This window comes from Vigna angularis, chromosome 7 (assembly GCF_016808095.1).
Source record: "Vigna angularis cultivar LongXiaoDou No.4 chromosome 7, ASM1680809v1, whole genome shotgun sequence".
NCBI classification, from domain to species: Eukaryota; Viridiplantae; Streptophyta; class Magnoliopsida; order Fabales; family Fabaceae; genus Vigna; species Vigna angularis.
Window position 1 is genome coordinate 9605531 of NC_068976.1, and position 17983 is coordinate 9623513.

A 17983-nucleotide genomic window follows, 5' to 3' on the forward strand; every position below is an offset into this window, starting at 1 on the left:
TTTTTCAATTTTGTAATTTTTCGTTACATTACATGTTTATAAAGCTATAACAACTTTAGTAACATTTAGTTGGTTTGATTAATTTAGGGTTTGGTTGATATTAAATTCCGTTATAAAAACTTTAAATTTAAACTTTATGGATAAGAAAAATATGATTAAAATGGAAAAAGAAATCCTTAAGAAAAACATTTTTATGAGAATAAATTGTGATGATAAAGATTCTATGTTATGATTGGACCTGCTTACAACAATTCCATGGTCATTGGAAACCTTGCATACCACAATTCTAAGAAGATATGAAAATCTAAAACATGTAAAAATTGAATGTTTATGAATATGAATATAATTCCAATATCCATATCTATTAGGGTAGATGTGGCAGCTATGCCCTCTCATGTCATTATATCAAAATTTCACTATCATTTTCCTTTAACAAAATTTCTTCTTTCAACCTCAAATTTCTAACCCATATATAAAAAGGTTGAGACTTTATCTTTTTGTACAGTTATAATACTATTAACTTTGTTTAAGGACAACCAACAAGACTTTTAAGAAAAAAATAGTTATAACTGTCAAATTTTAAATTATCAAAATTCATTATTTGATTATCTAGTCTTCTCAAATTAAGCAATTCTAATTATTAATACGTTTTTCAAATTCTTACACAAACTATTGATCTATATGTAAATAATAATAATAATAATTTATTTAGATAAGATATTAATAGCAATATTTAATTATAAATCTTAAGAGTATTTTTAATGGTGAAATTATAGAGGTCCTAAAATTTCTCAAATAATAAAAAATTATATTTTAGATTCTTTTACTACAAAAGAAAATTTATTTTGGGAATTAGCATTAACAATCTATAACAGTTGTCTCAATAAAAAAAAATATACATTATTTTTTTATTAGTAATTATACGATATATTATATTTTGAGTAAAACTGTTCGATTTGAAAATTTAATTATTTTGTTTTTTTAATATCAAAGTTGAACATTGATGAGAGTATCAACAATGAATTTAATGCTATAATAATTTTTTTTATAACAATAATCTTAAAAGTTATATTAATAATACTTATCTATCATCCAACAATCTAAAATTTTTACCGTTAGTAATAAATGAAAATAAAATTATTTTTTATTCAATTTTAACGTATTAATAAAATTTCTCTATAATTCACCGGTGAAAATACATGTACATATTCACTTATGTTTATAATAAAATATAAATTAAATTTTAAAATTTTATTATAGTTAGTTTTTTTTTTATTTTGTAGATAAGTTTTTTATTATTGATAGTTATTTTAATTTTAAAAAATGGTTAAATTTGAAAATAGAATGATTTTAAAAAAACTATTACTGAAAGATAAAATTGATTTTTTAAAAAAATTGTTACTTAAAAGATAAAATAGGAAACAAAACTTAGACAAAAGAAGAAAAATATTTATATAACAGTATAAATAATTTAAAAAAGTAAGAAATTTTATTGAAGTGAAAAAATAATAAGAATATTTTGTAAACAATAAATTAAAAACCAAAATTCTATAATTTTTTTGAACTAAAAACATTTAAATTTAAAAGTAATTATTAAAAAAAAGCCTCAAATTTAATGTATTATTCATACCAAAAAATTTATTAATTTCATAATTTAATTTTAGATAATGCAATAATGATATATACATATAAAGCATACAAGTTTTATTTATCGGAATAAGAAAACTCATTGGACTTTATGTGTATTAAAGAAACATCATTAACTACATAAGCTTAAGTTTAAAGAGCGTCAACAAGTCATTCAGCCATCCAAAAATACAATTAATAAACAGATCAAACTAATATATTTTTTTTACTAAATTTCAGACGAAGAAAAACACATTTAACATCTTAAAAAGTGCTGATGTAAAATATGATAAATAAAAAAATCTAAACACGAGTGACCAATTCTGATTAAATTCCTTTATTTTAGTTTGTGAGACCATTGGTAATTGTGGCAACACCATAGAATTAAAAATAGCCATCAAACAAAAAATCATATTTTAATCTTTACACGTAATTATCTCTTGTAATTTAAAGACCACACGTTATAATCAAGAACAGGATCACACAATAATAAAAATCCAAGTTGAAATAAATTATGTATATGAGGGCCAAAACATATTTTGTTAATATCAAAACCATTTAAGCTAAATTAAAAATATAAATATATTTACAACCTAAACATATTATTAATCCAAAAATCACTAATCATCGTCATCATTATCATCATCTTCATCGTCTTCATCGTGTTCTTTCAGATCCGAGAGACTCCTAGACTTAAAGCTCCCAAATTTATGCCTCATGCGATCAACATAGGACTTAGGTTGTCGTTGCTGTGTCTCCGTAAGTTGATCTTGGTGTTTTTTTTCCAGTGATGAAGATGAAGAAGAAGAAGATGGTGAAAGTTTTTTGGGGTTGTCTTGGTAGAAATCTTCATCTTCGAGAAGAGGTAAAAGGGGCATGGATTTTGGGTTAGCCCAAGTGTAGAAGGAGGATCTTCTGGACCACTTTGATGCTATCTGAACCCTTCTTCGCTTGTTGAAAGGGTTTTCTTGCTTCTGCAGTTCCTTCACTGTGTTCACCTGTGATAGATCCGTAAATGACTTCGATTTTCCCATGAAATGATTCGACAACCCCCTCCTTGAAGAATCGTCACAGGCCCATGTCAGAATCAAATTCAATATAAAAACCCAAACAAAACAGAAACTGTACTCAGAAAATCGCAACATGCAATTCAACGATCGTGATACTTTGAGTGCGTTTGTCATCAAAGTTCACAATTTTTTTTAATCAAAATTGAAAGAGAGGAAAAAAAGGTTGAATTGAGAGACAAACTTAATGGGAAGAGAGTCTTCAAGGGAATCGAGAGAGGCCAAACTCTTCAACGTGTTGTGCACTTGTTCTTGTTCTTCTTCGTCGTCGTCGTCTTCTGAGTTGTTTTGGTTTCTTTGCGAAGAAACGGCGTCGTTCTCATCGTCGGTGTCGTCCGGAGTTCCGATCGAGGATGAACTTTCGGAGGAGTCGCCGGAGAAGTGGCCGTACTGCCTTTGGGCGGGTTGGGAGGCGTAGAGCGGCGGCGAAGAGGAGGAGACGTCGATGGTGAAAGTGGGACCCAGCAGAAGGTCCATTTTGACGAAGCGAAGAAAAGAAAAGAGTGTTTTGTTTTGGTGTTGGATTGGAGGTTGGGAATGAGGAATTTGAGAGATGGAATGAAAGGGTGAAAGAAGAGAACTGAAAACAGAGAGAGAGAGAGAGATGAGTGTGTTTTTAAAGGATAGAAAGAGGGAGAAAAGAAAGAGGAGAGAGAGAGAGAAAGGGGATAATGTTGGCGGGCGGAGAAATGGCATAAAAGAAACTGGTGTATTTGACACACTCGTTAAGACAGGGGCAGTTATCAGAAATTTATTATTATTATTATTTTGTTATTATTGTTTGGATAACGATACTTTATCAACATTTTTTTTCACAACATTCTAACATTATTTATGTGTCATTATTTATGTGTCATGTGATTAGTTTAAAATTATTTCATAATTAATAATAATAATTTATTATTTATTAGTTATGTGTATCTTATTTTTTTATATGATAAAAAATAATAAAATTATTATTAAATTATGTAAATAAATTTTAGAATAATTTTTACATCATTTTTATTTGTTTTATAGGTAACCTTTTCTTATTATAGATAGTTGTTTTTAAGTGAAGAAAGAGTTAAATTTAACAAATTACAAAATTTATAAAATAATCATTTAGAAGATAAAACTATAAAAACTTTTATACAACAAATATATTATTACAAATAAATTTTAACTTTAATTTTTAAAATTTAAAATTTAATCCCTCAAAAATCAAGTTTTAGTAAATCCACTAAGAGAACATCTTATTAGAAGCTATCAAGTTAAACAATGATGTGTCAATATAAAAGATAAACAATAATTAACAAAAATTCATTTAGAGAAAGAAACAATAAATAGAATTTTTTATTAAGAAGTTTCATTATCTAAAAAATTGTATCTTTCTAGAATTCTTTTCTTTATGATTCTTTTGCCTTTTTCATAAAACTTCTAATTTCTTACTCATTTGTCTGAAGATCACAAATTGCACTAGTAGACAAGTCTAAAATGATGTTTGTATAATGGTATGGTAGTTGATTTGTTAAATTTAATTGAATTATGAAATTTGGTATGTTGAATTGCTTGTAGAAGTGGTATGTTGAATTGAATTCATGAATGCTTGTGTGTAGTTGATCTCCTAATGTTTGAAATAATTCTTGATGAATTTGAGAACGTTTGATTTATTATTCTGAGCGGGTGAATTATTGTAGAACCTTGATTTGATAACAAGATAGAAAAATAGTGTGTTTTGTCTAAAATAAGGATTTTTATAGGTCAAATTTTAAAGGAATGGTTTTGGGGAAAATTTGAAACTTTGGGAACTGTTTTTTGGGTCAATTAGGACTTAATTGGCCTTTTACTTTGCAAAAGTCCAGTTTTTATAAATTGAAAAATGTTATATGATATTTTGGGTAGTTAGTTTGGTTTAATGAACTCAATTCATTTTTAAATGAGCAAAATTTGTATTCAATCTGAGTTATAAACATGTTTATCAATCAATTTAATGGCTAAGAATACAAATTCGTTCATTTGAATAGGTCTAGATTGCCTTTAGAAAAGAGTTGTTGTCATCTGATACAACACTGAGAGGTCTTGTAGGATGTTGAACGTTATAAAACTCGAGAGCCACTGGGCTCCAGGACACTAAACGCCACTTTAGGCACTGAGCACTGCGAAAACAGTAAGCTCAATATTTTTTGGGTGTTGAGCGGTGGTCAAGGGCGTTGAGCGCTACTTTCCACTACAACTCTGGGACTTTAATTCCCTTTAATTCGTTGGGCGAGAGACCCTCTCGTTGGGCACAAAAGTTGGACCACTAGGCACCATAATTTGGCACTGGGCGCTTGTGTTCTTCAATTTGATTAGTTCATTTAAATTTTTTCTGATTGATGTATTGTTTGAACAGGTTTAAAGTGCACCAATGTTGATATCTATTAATGTTATTTGGATGGTATAATTATGTTTGTGAGAATGAAAGATATGTATTGTGAGAAGAATCTCAAGGAGAGATTCTATGTTTGAGTAAGCTATGGTGAATGCTTGACAAATAAATTTCTAAAAGAAGGTAGCCTGATATTCTACCAACCATTTCAACTCATTTAGAGATGAATGAGGTGATAGAAAGAATGGAAAGAGGTCTTTAAACTAGACTTTTGAGTCCTAGGAGTGGAAGATTGACCTCATGAGTAGTAGGACAAATTACCCTTGTTTATAATTTTGTAGAGTATAAATATTACTATGGGTGCAAGCCTTCATTAATGTCTATGTCAAAGCATCCTATCTGGATAATTGGGTCTAGAGTCAATTGTTGTATGATTATATGTTTTATAGAACGTCGTAAATGTTGATTTAAGATTTGATATGTTAAGTTGTGATATGCTAATTTCTTTGTATACTAGTTTATCCTACTTGTTTCTTTTATGTGTGTTTTGTTTAATCTTTTGCAATTATTGAAACCACAGGAAAATACTAGAAGGGAGGTTGAATAATGTTTTAAAATTCTTTTCGTAATGTAGCATCTGACTATTATTATGAAGTAAGTTGATTAATAGGATTTATTTAGACGTTGTTTTTTTTTTTGCAAAGCTTATGAAAAGATATAATCAATAAAGCAGTGTAGTGAACACTAAGAAATGTGTTTCTTGCTTCAGCGTCTAGAAAATGATTTGTCAAAATCTTTCAGAAGAGTTATGCAGACACTAGGTTTTATGAAAAGCCTTTCAAGAAAAGATTTGTAAAGCAAAGCAGTGAACAAAGAGTATTTTTATATTGGTTCACTCCAACTGAGCTATGTCTAGTTCTCCCTCTAGAACCCTTGAGAGGTTCTACTAATCTTTCCAAGATTATGTAAGTATTCTCACCACTTCTAGTTTACAATAAGTATATGCACCTCTCCTGGTTTTCCTAGACAGCTATCTAGTTTAGTATTAAACATCATTCCTAGAAACCTAGTCACCTGACTAGTTGATTATTCAACACCACTCTTGGCAACCTAGTCCCAAGGAACATGAAATTGATTTTTAACAAATTAGTTCTTATAAAAACTATATAAAAGGATTAGTAAAATAAAAATAATAAAGAAGATAAAGATAAATAAAAGATTAAAGAACAAAATAACAAAAGTAAGAAAACAATAAATTTATACAAAGATTTAAAAAAGATCAAATCAATGATAAAGAAAATAGGTTGATTTCACTACCTTTTTAAAATAAGATTCATCATTGGTCATCTAAAGATTATTATTCAATTGATCATTGTCTTAGATTTTCAAATTGATCAATGTAAATTCTCAATTAATTTGCTGGTATTCACACTCTTAACCAAAGTACATTCTCAATTAAAAGCAAGAACTATGTAGATTAATCATAGTAAATTTAACCAATGTATATTCTCAATTAAACATTATTATGCCTAATCATATCTATTTTGTTACCTCTTTTATCAAGTAAAAAGTTAATTAACCAAAGTATATTCTTGATTAATTCTTGTTAAAGTTTTCACCTTTAATCAAAGTACATTCTTAATTATTGGAAAAAGTTCATTTAATCACATGAAAATTTCTAACTCTAATCAAAGTAAATTTTCAATTAAAATTAAAAATCATTGGACTCATACAATCGATATGTTATGTAGGTTTAATACCATGTTAAGTTGTAACAATGTAAAAATCATTGTTTTTACTTGATTAAGAAGAAAAATACATAGATAAAAATATATCACAACAAGAATCAAAAGAACAAACAAATTTATTCATCTAACCTCAAAATCTAGTTTAGAAATTACAGTAAAATCAATCCTAGAGGCTTAGCACTCCATGGAATGTAGAAATAACATAGAAATAAAAGAAGAAAGGGTGGAGAACATGAGAGAAGAGAGAGAGCATGAAATTAGCCCCAAAAGTGTTCCTAAGCGCCCCTCATGTGTTTCCCTAAGTTTCTTTATATAGAAATCAAACTGGATTTTGTTTTTGGCTTTTATGTTATTATAATCTTTTTTTTTATAATGTAATCTCCTTCAATTATCTTCTAAATAATCCAATATCTTAAAGATATATTTTACTGTTGTGGAGATCTAAAAATATTTGAGAAGATATTTGTTAGATTAAAAAAGACTTGAAAATTTTCATTTTTGATATTTACTAATATAGTTAAATAGGATATTTATTTAACAATATCAAATAAAATATATAAAGATATATTTTTCCAAAATTGTATTTTATCATAAAAAATTATAAATTATCAAAGCACTTTTAGTAGAAAAAATAGAGAAAACTGCAAGATCCAATTTTTGTTGCTTGTTCCCTCTTCTTGGCTTAGCCAAATTTCTTCACTTTTTCACGCTTTTCTTGCCTTTTTTTCATGCAATGCTTGACTTGGATTTTTGTGGTTTTTATTATTTTCTATTCTTGAATTTATCTTTAATGTGTCATGAAACTTTAACAAATTTATTTCCACATCTCTATGAGTTTAACTTAATTGCAGTTGCACTAACACACTTCAAAATATCCAAAGAACATTCATTCAACTAAAAATTTATTTTTATCATGTTTTTGTATCTCATGCTCAATAAACCCAATTATAAAAAAATCCTAATTAAAATATTCTTTGAAAGTACAAAAATCAATTAAGAATATAATATTAAAGGATAAATGAGGGCATCAATATGCACTCATAACAGATATTATTATTTTGTTCATTCAACAATTTGATGAAGAGCTTTTATTAAGATATTGCAACAATTTATTATTTGGTCTCAATCAATTAATAGTGTGTCCCTGAATTCTAGTACTGAATTGAAAAACTTATAAAAGGATGATCTTTGATCTTGATATTATTTTTCTCTTAGAAGAAGTATGCTCATGACATTTAAGGATGAAAAAAGGGAATGAAATGATCTTGAAGGGCCTTTGAGGTTTCTTTGTAATTTATATCTTTTAATTAAATATAAGAAATAACGATTCATATAATAGGAATTAAATGCAATATTAATGAGTATTAAAGAGTATTTGATAGCCTCCTTCTCAAGCTAGGATGATCCAAAGCATGAAGATGACACCATGAAGGTAAGTGTGTAGAAGCAATAGGGTTGTATAGTGGGAATCACTAATGGAATAAGGGGAAACAACAGCGGTTATTTTAGCCAATAGACAGCGGTTCCTGAACCGAGGTATATTCAGGCGAGGCAAAAAGTCTACCACTTTTGGCCTCGGTTCTGAACCGAGACATAAAAGGGTAGGATACTGCCTCGGTTCAGAGCCAACCAAAGCAATAGATTTCTGAATTTTTTTAAATTTTTATTTCTCAAGGCTTTATGCCTCGGTTGGGACAATAACCGAGGCAGTATGACTCTATCTACTGCCTCGGTTAGGACAATAACCGAGGCAGTATGTCCCTTTTCTGGGTTTTTTTTATCTGCCAGCTTTTCTGCTTCGTTTTTTACCTTAACCGAGTCCATAGTGGGGTTTTCTGCCTCGGTTATGGTAACAACCGAGGCATATTCCCCTGTTTTTTTTAAATCAGGTCTGTTTCTGCTACATTCCCAACTGCAGAAACAGACCTGCATATAATTTTACAACCAGAACAGTCTAGAATAATCCAGAAGCGTATATTTTGAATGAAAATTATATTAAAACATAAATACATTCAATGTAATCATAAATCAACTTCTTAGAAGCATAAATCAATCCAATGTTATCATAAATCAACTTTGAAGCATAAATTAATGCGATGTACAAAGTTAAACTAATAATAATGTACAAAAGCATAAAACAACTTAGAAACATAAACTTAGAACTTACTATATCCTAATATCTATTACATACTATTATATAATTGAATTACATATTTAGCCAGTGCTTTCCTCACAAGTTGAAGTGACTTCTCTAGAATTGGAACAGTCCTATTGAATCTCTACATAAAACACAATGATTTCAATTAGTGTATATGAAATCTAAACTATAGAGAAAATAAAATTCAAACCTAAATATTACCGTTTGCCATCCACTGGTGTAATGTGCACGAATAATGGTCATCATCCAAAACATGACGTAGTAACCACATTCATATGACCTCGTTTGTCTATTACACTACAATATATCATCATAATTATAAAATGTTAAGTAACATCATTGGAATGAAACCAAATGTAACAAAGTATGGAATAAAATATCAAACCTTAAGGACAACCCATGCAAGCTTTTTAGTTGTAGCAGTATATCTCCCAGATAACATCATATGTGTTGCAAGGGAACTATTATAAAAAAATTGTTTTAGCATACATTTATATAACAAAGAAAGTTGAAACATTGAGGTTCTTACCAATCTACTACATGTCTAAGAGAGCTGGAAGGAGACTTGTGCAGTGAACAAAACCAGATAGCAGTGTTCTCCGGTATGGAGATCACAAGTAGCTGCCAATGACACCTAAAATTAGTAATAACTTAATTGTCATATACCAAAATTAATAAAGGAAACTTTAAAGTTAAGAAACTTCACTTACCCAACTATATAAGGGAGAAAATATATCTCCTTCCCCATTTCAAAGCAGGTGGTGATGTATGTTTGGATATCATCAAATTTATTTATTTCATGAGTCATAGAGGGGTCAATGAACCCATATACATCGTTGAATCCCTTCTTGTTACTAACATCAAACATATACCTAAAATGAAGAATTAATCTGATATAAGAAACTTGATATAAAGAATTATATAAAAAAGTTCTCATAAACTTACATCATCCACAGCTGAATGAGTGTAATATTAATTTCTTCTCTCCCCGACGCAAGCTCCCTAAGATCTTCTTGATGCAAGTACAATGGGATATGAGATTCTCTTCCAAATGTAGTAGAATCTCAGTGTACAATCATCGGCGCATCTGAAATGATTTTAGCAAGCTCGTCTAACGCACCAAGAGGGTCGTCCTTAGATAAATGAGTCTTCTTCGGTGTAGGACTTCCCTCTTGACTTATCTGCTATTACATGAAAAAATCAATATGTTATAACGTCAATTAGAATTAAATATTAAAATTGAGAAATATATAGTACGAGTGTTTACCGGGGATCAGATACATCACCAACCAAATGTCTAGGCCAAGCGACAAAGGACTTAAATGCCTCTTCCACAGTGAAGAACTCATGTGTAGGCACAGGAAGAACGGCATCTGGTACGACAACTTCATCCACCGTGACCTTGAACTCATCTTCTGCTAACTGTACACCATTCACTACAGTAGCTGTCTCATAGACTGTGCCACGAGCCACTAGCGTGGTCCTGGTATCAGAGAGAATATATAACTGACATGGACGAGTGTCATCCATGTCGTCCCCTAGGGCACCAGCAGCTGAGCAACTTCCTTTACCGCTTCTACCTGTCAAATTAAATGTTAGGTTATACAAAAAGTAAAATTAATAAACAAAAATGATTAAGTTTACCTGTAGGGGGCACAACATGTTCCGCTACAGGAGATGGCGGAGGACGATTGCCATAATCCTCATAACGCTGCTGGAACTGGCGTGCAACCATTTCAGCAACTTCATCATACAACTCTACCCGAACCTTCTTTGTGATTTCCTGCGTCATCTCCTTTCTTATTTCCTCCTTCAGCTGTTGTTCATACTGTTGATAATTGTGTTTTTCAAAATCCAGCTTAGTTTTTAAAAACTGTTCTAGATAATACTTTCAGCTTCTTCTAGTCATCAGAAAGTTTTCTCTAATTAGACTCTAGCAACTGACCTGTCATGCTTTTATTTCAATATTTAGAAAATTAATTTTATTACCTTGCACAGTCTTTCAAGAATTTATTTTATTTACTAATATTTCTTATAAGAGGTTTCTCACAGGTTTTGTAATATTAAGTTAAGGTTATATTTGAAATCAAGATTTTAATATTTGAAATATTTTTATTATTATTATTTAAAATTTCCATGATTTTATGTTTGAATTTAAACCTTTTAGAATTTTATCCATGATTAATTATTTATCTTCTTAGCTGTTCCAACTTGTATAGAACGCCAACTAGGTCATCCCATTGAGAATGAAAATTTTGACAATAAACTAATAATGAAAATGTTCCTGGTTTCATAAAGGAGTGGCCTACGCTAATAAAATTGATTTATCTAAATAAGCTTGCAAGCATAGATTTTGAAAAAGGATGGAGGCAGCAAAAACACAACAGCATAAACACACCTCTTTCTGCCTCCACCAATTATTATCAGCAAAACACAATCAACCAATTTCTACCTCCACCAATTATTATCAGCAAAAACACAATCAACCAACCTCAGGCAGCAAGATTGAAACAGCAGTGGACGCAGCGGCGGCGGAGGCAGCAGCGGCAGAGGCAGCAATGACGGAGGAAGCAGTGGCGGAAGTTGCAGCGACAAAGGTTATAGCGTCGACAGAACAATGGACTCGTTGGAGGCACTACAGGCAGCAGCTGTGGGCCACCAATGGCGCGACAGCGACGGGAGGATGCGCGACCAATAACGCCAACCAGAAGCGACAGGCGTGAGCATTGGCGCGACGACGAAGGGAGGAGGCAGGCAAGACCACCGGCAACACAATGAGGGGTGCGGCGAGGCAAGGAGTGATAGTGGAGGACGCAACCGTAGAGGAAGAATGATAGAGCACGACGAAGAAGACGAGAGGGAAGAATGGTAGAGCTATGCAGAGGAATAGGAGAGCACGAGAGGGAAGAAGAAGTTGTTGGGCGACGCAAATGAAACATGTTATGTTTAGAAAATGAATGCTACTACCTCGGTTACTAGAAAACCCGAGGTAATAGCATAATATGGCACCGGTTAAAAGCTACACCCGAGGTCTAAAGTGGACTCAACGACTTCGGTTCCCTTGAAGAACCGATGCCTTAGGCGAAAAGTAGTTGTCAGTTGTTCAGGCGAAAAGCCTAACTTTGCAGAGTGTATAGGCATCGGTTTGGTAGCCAACCAAGACAGTAGTGCTTCTTCAAAAAGCTATCAATCTGATTTGTCTGATATGTCTGATTTGTGCAGAGGTATAGGTCTCGGTTCTTCTATTAACCGAGGCAATAGCTCCGTTCTGCTTCGGGTCATCGAGTAACCGAGGTATATAAGTTATTACGCTTCGGTTTTTGCATAACCGAAGCATATATGGCGTGTTAGAAACCACTTTTTTTACTAGTGAATGCTCTTGGTTTGGATGTTAGAAGGGTGGGAAATGGTGATGTTTGGTGCTAGAGGAGACCACATGGGATGTTCTAGCCATGACTTTAGAGATAAGTAAGATGACACAATAAATTGGCAATATAATAATACTAATCTCAAAGTGAATTTACACGGATGAAGACATCTATATTTATAACCTTAAAGTGTCTCCAAATTTGTAAAAGCAAAACCCTAAAATCCTCAACTTGGCTAGCTTGGAAACTAAGGTAAAAATCCTTTCAATTAGGAGGAGGATGTGACACCCGGGCACGGAGACGAGGGCGGGGAGTGACGCCGGTGCAAGAAGCATGGTGCAGGGGGCACAGACAAGGAGCGGCTCCTGGCAGCTTCTGGTGGAAGGGGTACATGGATGAATCGAACATACACCGGAATGAGAGGGATCTGGAGACTGTATAGGTATGGGACTATACAGTTGAAGGATAGCTTAAAGGAATTGATTTGGCTACTCATATCACCAAAATGCATTTGCTTTTCGGTAGCCTGACTCATAAGAACTCCATGGTTAAGCGTGCTTAGCCTGGACCAATTCTGGGATGGGTGACCTTCCGGGAAGTTTTCCCGGAAAGTGTGCGAGTGAGGACAAAGCACACTGGAAAGCCTGGTGGTGATCTGTGGGGGCAGTCGATGGTCCCTGTGAGTTGCCGGGGCGTTACAGATGGTATCAGAGCCTTGCCTCTCCCAGTACGGTGTGGTTCGAGGACGAACCAGAGCAAAAGTTGGTGGGCATGTGACACCCGGGCACGGAGACGAGGGCGGGGAGTGACGCCGGTGCAAGAAGCATGGTGCAGGGGGCACAGACAAGGAGCGGCTCCTGGCAGCTTCTGGTGGAAGGGGTACATGGATGAATCGAACATACACCGGAATGAGAGGGATCTGGAGACTGTATAGGTATGGGACTATACAGTTGAAGGATAGCTTAAAGGAATTGATTTGGCTACTCATATCACCAAAATGCATTTGCTTTTCGGTAGCCTGACTCATAAGAACTCTATGGTTAAGCGTGCTTAGCCTGGAGCAATTCTGGGATGGGTGACCTTCCGGGAAGTTTTCCCGGAAAGTGTGCGAGTGAGGACAAAGCACACTGGAAAGCCTGGTGGTGATCTGTGGGGGCAGTCGATGGTCCCTGTGAGTTGCCGGGGCGTTACAGAGGACATGTGGCTACTAGCATGGGAGAATCCTCCCCATTCCTAGAATGACACATGACCACTACTGGGAGAAAATCCTCTCCATTAGGAAGAGGACACTTGGCCACTTTCAAAGGAGATCCAATCCGTCCTTGCCTTGCTTCCCAAGGTGGTTTAGATGGATGTTGACCATAGTCAACCACAAGAGGTGTTACCTGATATGATCATAGATGGGACAACAATGAAGAGTTTTTAGAGTGACAAAAAGCACAAAAAGAGTAGAATATGTTTCTTGGCTTGTATTTGTCTCTTTTGTTCTTTCGTTATTATTAGATGTAGAGAAGCTTATAAACTCTTCTTTTCTTTATATTTTGAAGTCTAGACTTGCTAGGAAGCTTATAAACCCTTTAGGAATGGAAGATTTAAGAGATGTGGGACTAATATACACTTGGGACGCTGCTGGTTAGCTTGGGAAGCATTCCAAGTCCCACATTCCTTAAAACTCTCTGCTTAATTCATCCTAAAGCCTATATAAGTAACCTAACTGTCTCCTTTTGTACACACCTTTGAATGAATAAATTTTAAGAGCGAATTGCATTCTTGCATTTCTTCTTTGAGATAGCAATTTGTCTTATAGTCTCTTTTAGGATCTTATCTTGAGCAAATCACGTGGCAATCCACCCATTGGCAAAAGCTCATTCAATCACAAGTCAAAGTAAATTCTCAATTAAAATTAAAAACCCTTGGACTGAAATGATTGATATGTTATGTAGATTTAACATCATGTTAACTTTCTATAATGTAAAAAATCATTACTTTTACTTGATTAAGAAGCAAAAGACATAGATAAAAATAAATCACAACAAGAATAAAAAAGAACAAACAAATTTATTCATCTAATCTCATAATCTAGTTAAGCAATTACAGCAAAATCAATCCCAGAGTCTTAACACTCCATGGAATCTTGAAATAACATGAAAATAGAAGAATAGAGGGTGAAAAACATGAGAGAAGAGACTAAGCTCCCCTAATGTGTTTCCCTAAGTCTCTTGTATAGAAATTGGATTGAGCTTTGTTTTAGGCTTTTTTGTTGTTATAATCTTCTTTATGATAATGTAATATCCTCCAATTATCTTCTAAATAATCCAATATCTTCAAGATATATTTGATTTTTGTGGAGATCTAAAAATATTTGAAAAGACATATGCTAAATTAATACATATTTGGTAAATATTATCTTTTGATATTTATTGATATAGTTAAATAAGGTAATTATTTAACAATATCAAATAAAATATCTAAAGATATATTTTCCCTAAATTATCTTTAATCATAAAATTTTATCAATTATCAAATCTCTTTTAGTAGAAAAAATAGAGAAAATCATAAGATCCAATTTTTGTTGCATGTTCACTCTTCTTGGCTTAGTCAAATTTCTTCACTTTTTTTTTCATGTTATGCTTGGATTGACTTCTTGTGGTATTGATTATTTACTATTCTTGGATTTATCTTTAAGATGTCAAGAAAGTTTAACCAATTTATTTTCACACTTCAATGAGTTCAACTTACCTGCAGCTGCACTAACACATATCAAAATATCCAAAGAACATTTATGCAACTAAAATGCTTTTGTTAACATGTTTTTGTATCTCATGCTAAATAAATTCAATTATAACAAATCCTAATTAAAATATTTTATTAAAGTACAGAACCAACTAAAAATCTAATATTAAAGGCTCAATGAAAGGCAAATATATGCACTCATCACACTCTTACACTTATCCTTTTGCACTCCTAGGAAAAACATAGTAATTTCAAAACTTTATTCCAGATCAATATTCATATCAACATTAAACCAAAGAAAAAGAACTTCACTGGAAACTAATCAACTTTCTAAATCAAGTTGTCATGAATCATGTGAATGGGAAAACTCTATTTTAAACACATGAGTTAATCTTTTGAATTTACTAGGAAATCAAGTATAAAAGAGATCACTCAAGTTTTGTTTAAACATGTGTTTTCACTCAAAATATTCATATATGTGAACACTACCATAACTTAGCAAGATTCTAATATTCACATATTTTTTAAAAACATGCATTCAAAGATCATAAGAACTTTTCAAAGGTTGTGATGTGACCAAGACAAAGGTAGAAAAAATTTAAGATATATAAACTTAAAAAATTTAAAAAGAAAGAATTAATGAACAAAAGTTTTGAAAAACAAATATATTATTTTAGAAAGAATTAAAATATATTAGTAGTTAAACATATCTTATAGTATGTCCTTGAACTACATATATCTTTTTTCTTAATTATCACATTACATATAATTAATTTTATTAAAAGATGAAAAAAATATCAAATATATGGTATACAAATTAGTTGGAACTATAAATATGTAACAACCCTAATATATTAAATAAGTTTTTGTCTATAACTAGATATATTGTTGCTTTTTAAATCCTTAAAATGACCTTTTTTTTTCATATCCTTTGTTTATATTAGTGTTGTTTAATTCATATCCTTTGTAATGATAATAATTCATGTTTGCATCACATGCTTCAATATCTCATAATAGAGATTCAAACCATCCATGAGTTTTTATCAATTCCAAAACGTCAAGACACAAACTAATTTCATTCCAACACGTAGGCACAAACTAAACATAATTGTTATTACCCTAATTGTGTTCATTGCTTTGCAAGAACAAAGGACAATGATAATAAAAAAAAAAATGCATATATCTCTTAGCCACCCTTTGTGCTTAAATTTGCCACAATGAAATCAAATACTTCAAAAAAAAAAAATTATGGCATCATTAATGGAATGTCCAACAACTTCCAATCATGAAAAACTGCCAAAACTCTCTCCTCACTCAAGACAAAATTATTAAAATCTCTGAGAAGGCACCACATGCTTTCCCCTTAAACATGGGAAATATCTTCTCACACTCTTACTTTTCCATTAATGGCCATGGAGAATAAATGTTTCTTCACAAACACCATATACATTTCTCATGAAAAATAGAAATTTTATACATAACCCTAAATTCATTTCAACTTTAATAATGATTGATTTAGTATTTATGATTTATTAGTAAACATAGACATTATTGTATTAGCTTGGTATCTTTTTGTCCGTATTTCTATTACTCTTGAAAAATGAATATTGCTTGAATGCATTTGAAAGAAAGTGTGAGAAGATGAATAGAATGTAGAGTTTGAAATTATTGAGCATTTAGTATTTTTTGAGAAAAGAGATTGACATATTACTTTGAATATGGCGTTTCTACATTATATATATATATATATATATATATATATATATATATATATATATATATATATATATATATATATATATATATATATATCCAATTGATATTAGTACGAAATAAAGAATTTATGTTTACTTAGTAATAATAAAGCATTCTAATACAAAAGTTAGCCCCTAAAACAATTATAAAAAGTGTATTCCTTTATATAATAATAAATTTAATGAATTGAAATTAAATTAAAATTTTGTTGTATTTATTTTTTACGATAAATACATCCATAATATTTATATATTTACTTTTTTCTTTATGATATATAATAAAAAATAAAATTTTATTATTAATAATAATATAAATAATTTTTATAATTTTATCGTAAATAATTTTTATTTATTTTGTAGATATTTTTTTATAAATCATTATATTAATTAAAAATAATTAAATTTTAAAAACGGTCGAATTTTAAAAAATATCACTTAAAAATGTAAAACTAATAAGAATTTGTGTGTAAAAAAAGAAAAATCCATTTATTAATGTTATAGATGTGTATAATTCTACAAATTATTATATAAAGTATTATTACTTAATTTATGTAAGTTAAAATTAATAAAAATGCTATTTATTTTTTAATAATTGAATCCTAGACTTTTTGAGCAAAATCATGGGTTTTTCTTTTAGTTTTTTATATTTACATATAACCAATTTTGAATTTAATATATATATATATATATATATATATATATATATATATATATATATATATATATATAGACACACACACACACTCGTACGTGTTCGAAAATAAATTGACCATCAATCTCAAACCATTTTATTTCGTGCCATATTGAAACCACCATCAACCAAACCAAATTTAACGTCTATTTACATGGTCACCAATTTTTTTATGTTATATAACACTAAAATTAAACTATCATATATATATATATATATATATATATATATATATATATATATATATATATATATATATATATATATATATATATATATATATATATATATATATTATCAAAGATTTATACAAAAACTATATCAATAAAAATTTACATAAATATAATATAAATATTTATGAAAGGTGATTCAAAATAATTTATTATTGTCCATCAATGTTATACATATCCATGTTCGGGTATAAATAATCATAGTAAATCACATAAAAAAAATTATCTTAAGAAAATATATATAGAAAGATATATTCTAGA

At 30.7% G+C, this 17983-nt stretch overlaps 2 protein-coding genes across 2 annotated transcripts; both read right to left on the reverse strand.

The window, feature by feature from the left end:
* Nucleotides 1-2113: 2113 nt before the first annotated feature.
* LOC108337392 (KID-containing protein 1) lies at nt 2114-3393 on the reverse strand. The gene is made up of 2 exons (XM_017573912.2): nt 2878-3393; nt 2114-2682 (listed from the first exon to the last, which is right to left on the reverse strand). Exons 1-2 carry the CDS (start codon nt 3387-3389, stop codon nt 2247-2249), a joined length of 948 nt encoding a protein of 315 aa, XP_017429401.2. The 5' UTR covers nt 3390-3393; the 3' UTR covers nt 2114-2246.
* Nucleotides 3394-9680: 6287 nt separating this feature from the next.
* On the reverse strand, nt 9681-10885 carry LOC128197959 (uncharacterized). Its single transcript, XM_052880953.1, has 4 exons — nt 10591-10885; nt 10214-10526; nt 9892-10127; nt 9681-9818 (listed from the first exon to the last, which is right to left on the reverse strand). The coding sequence occupies exons 1-3, from the start codon at nt 10736-10738 to the stop codon at nt 10124-10126; spliced, it is 465 nt and encodes a 154-aa protein (XP_052736913.1). The 5' UTR covers nt 10739-10885; the 3' UTR covers nt 9681-9818; nt 9892-10123.
* Nucleotides 10886-17983: the final 7098 nt, after the last annotated feature.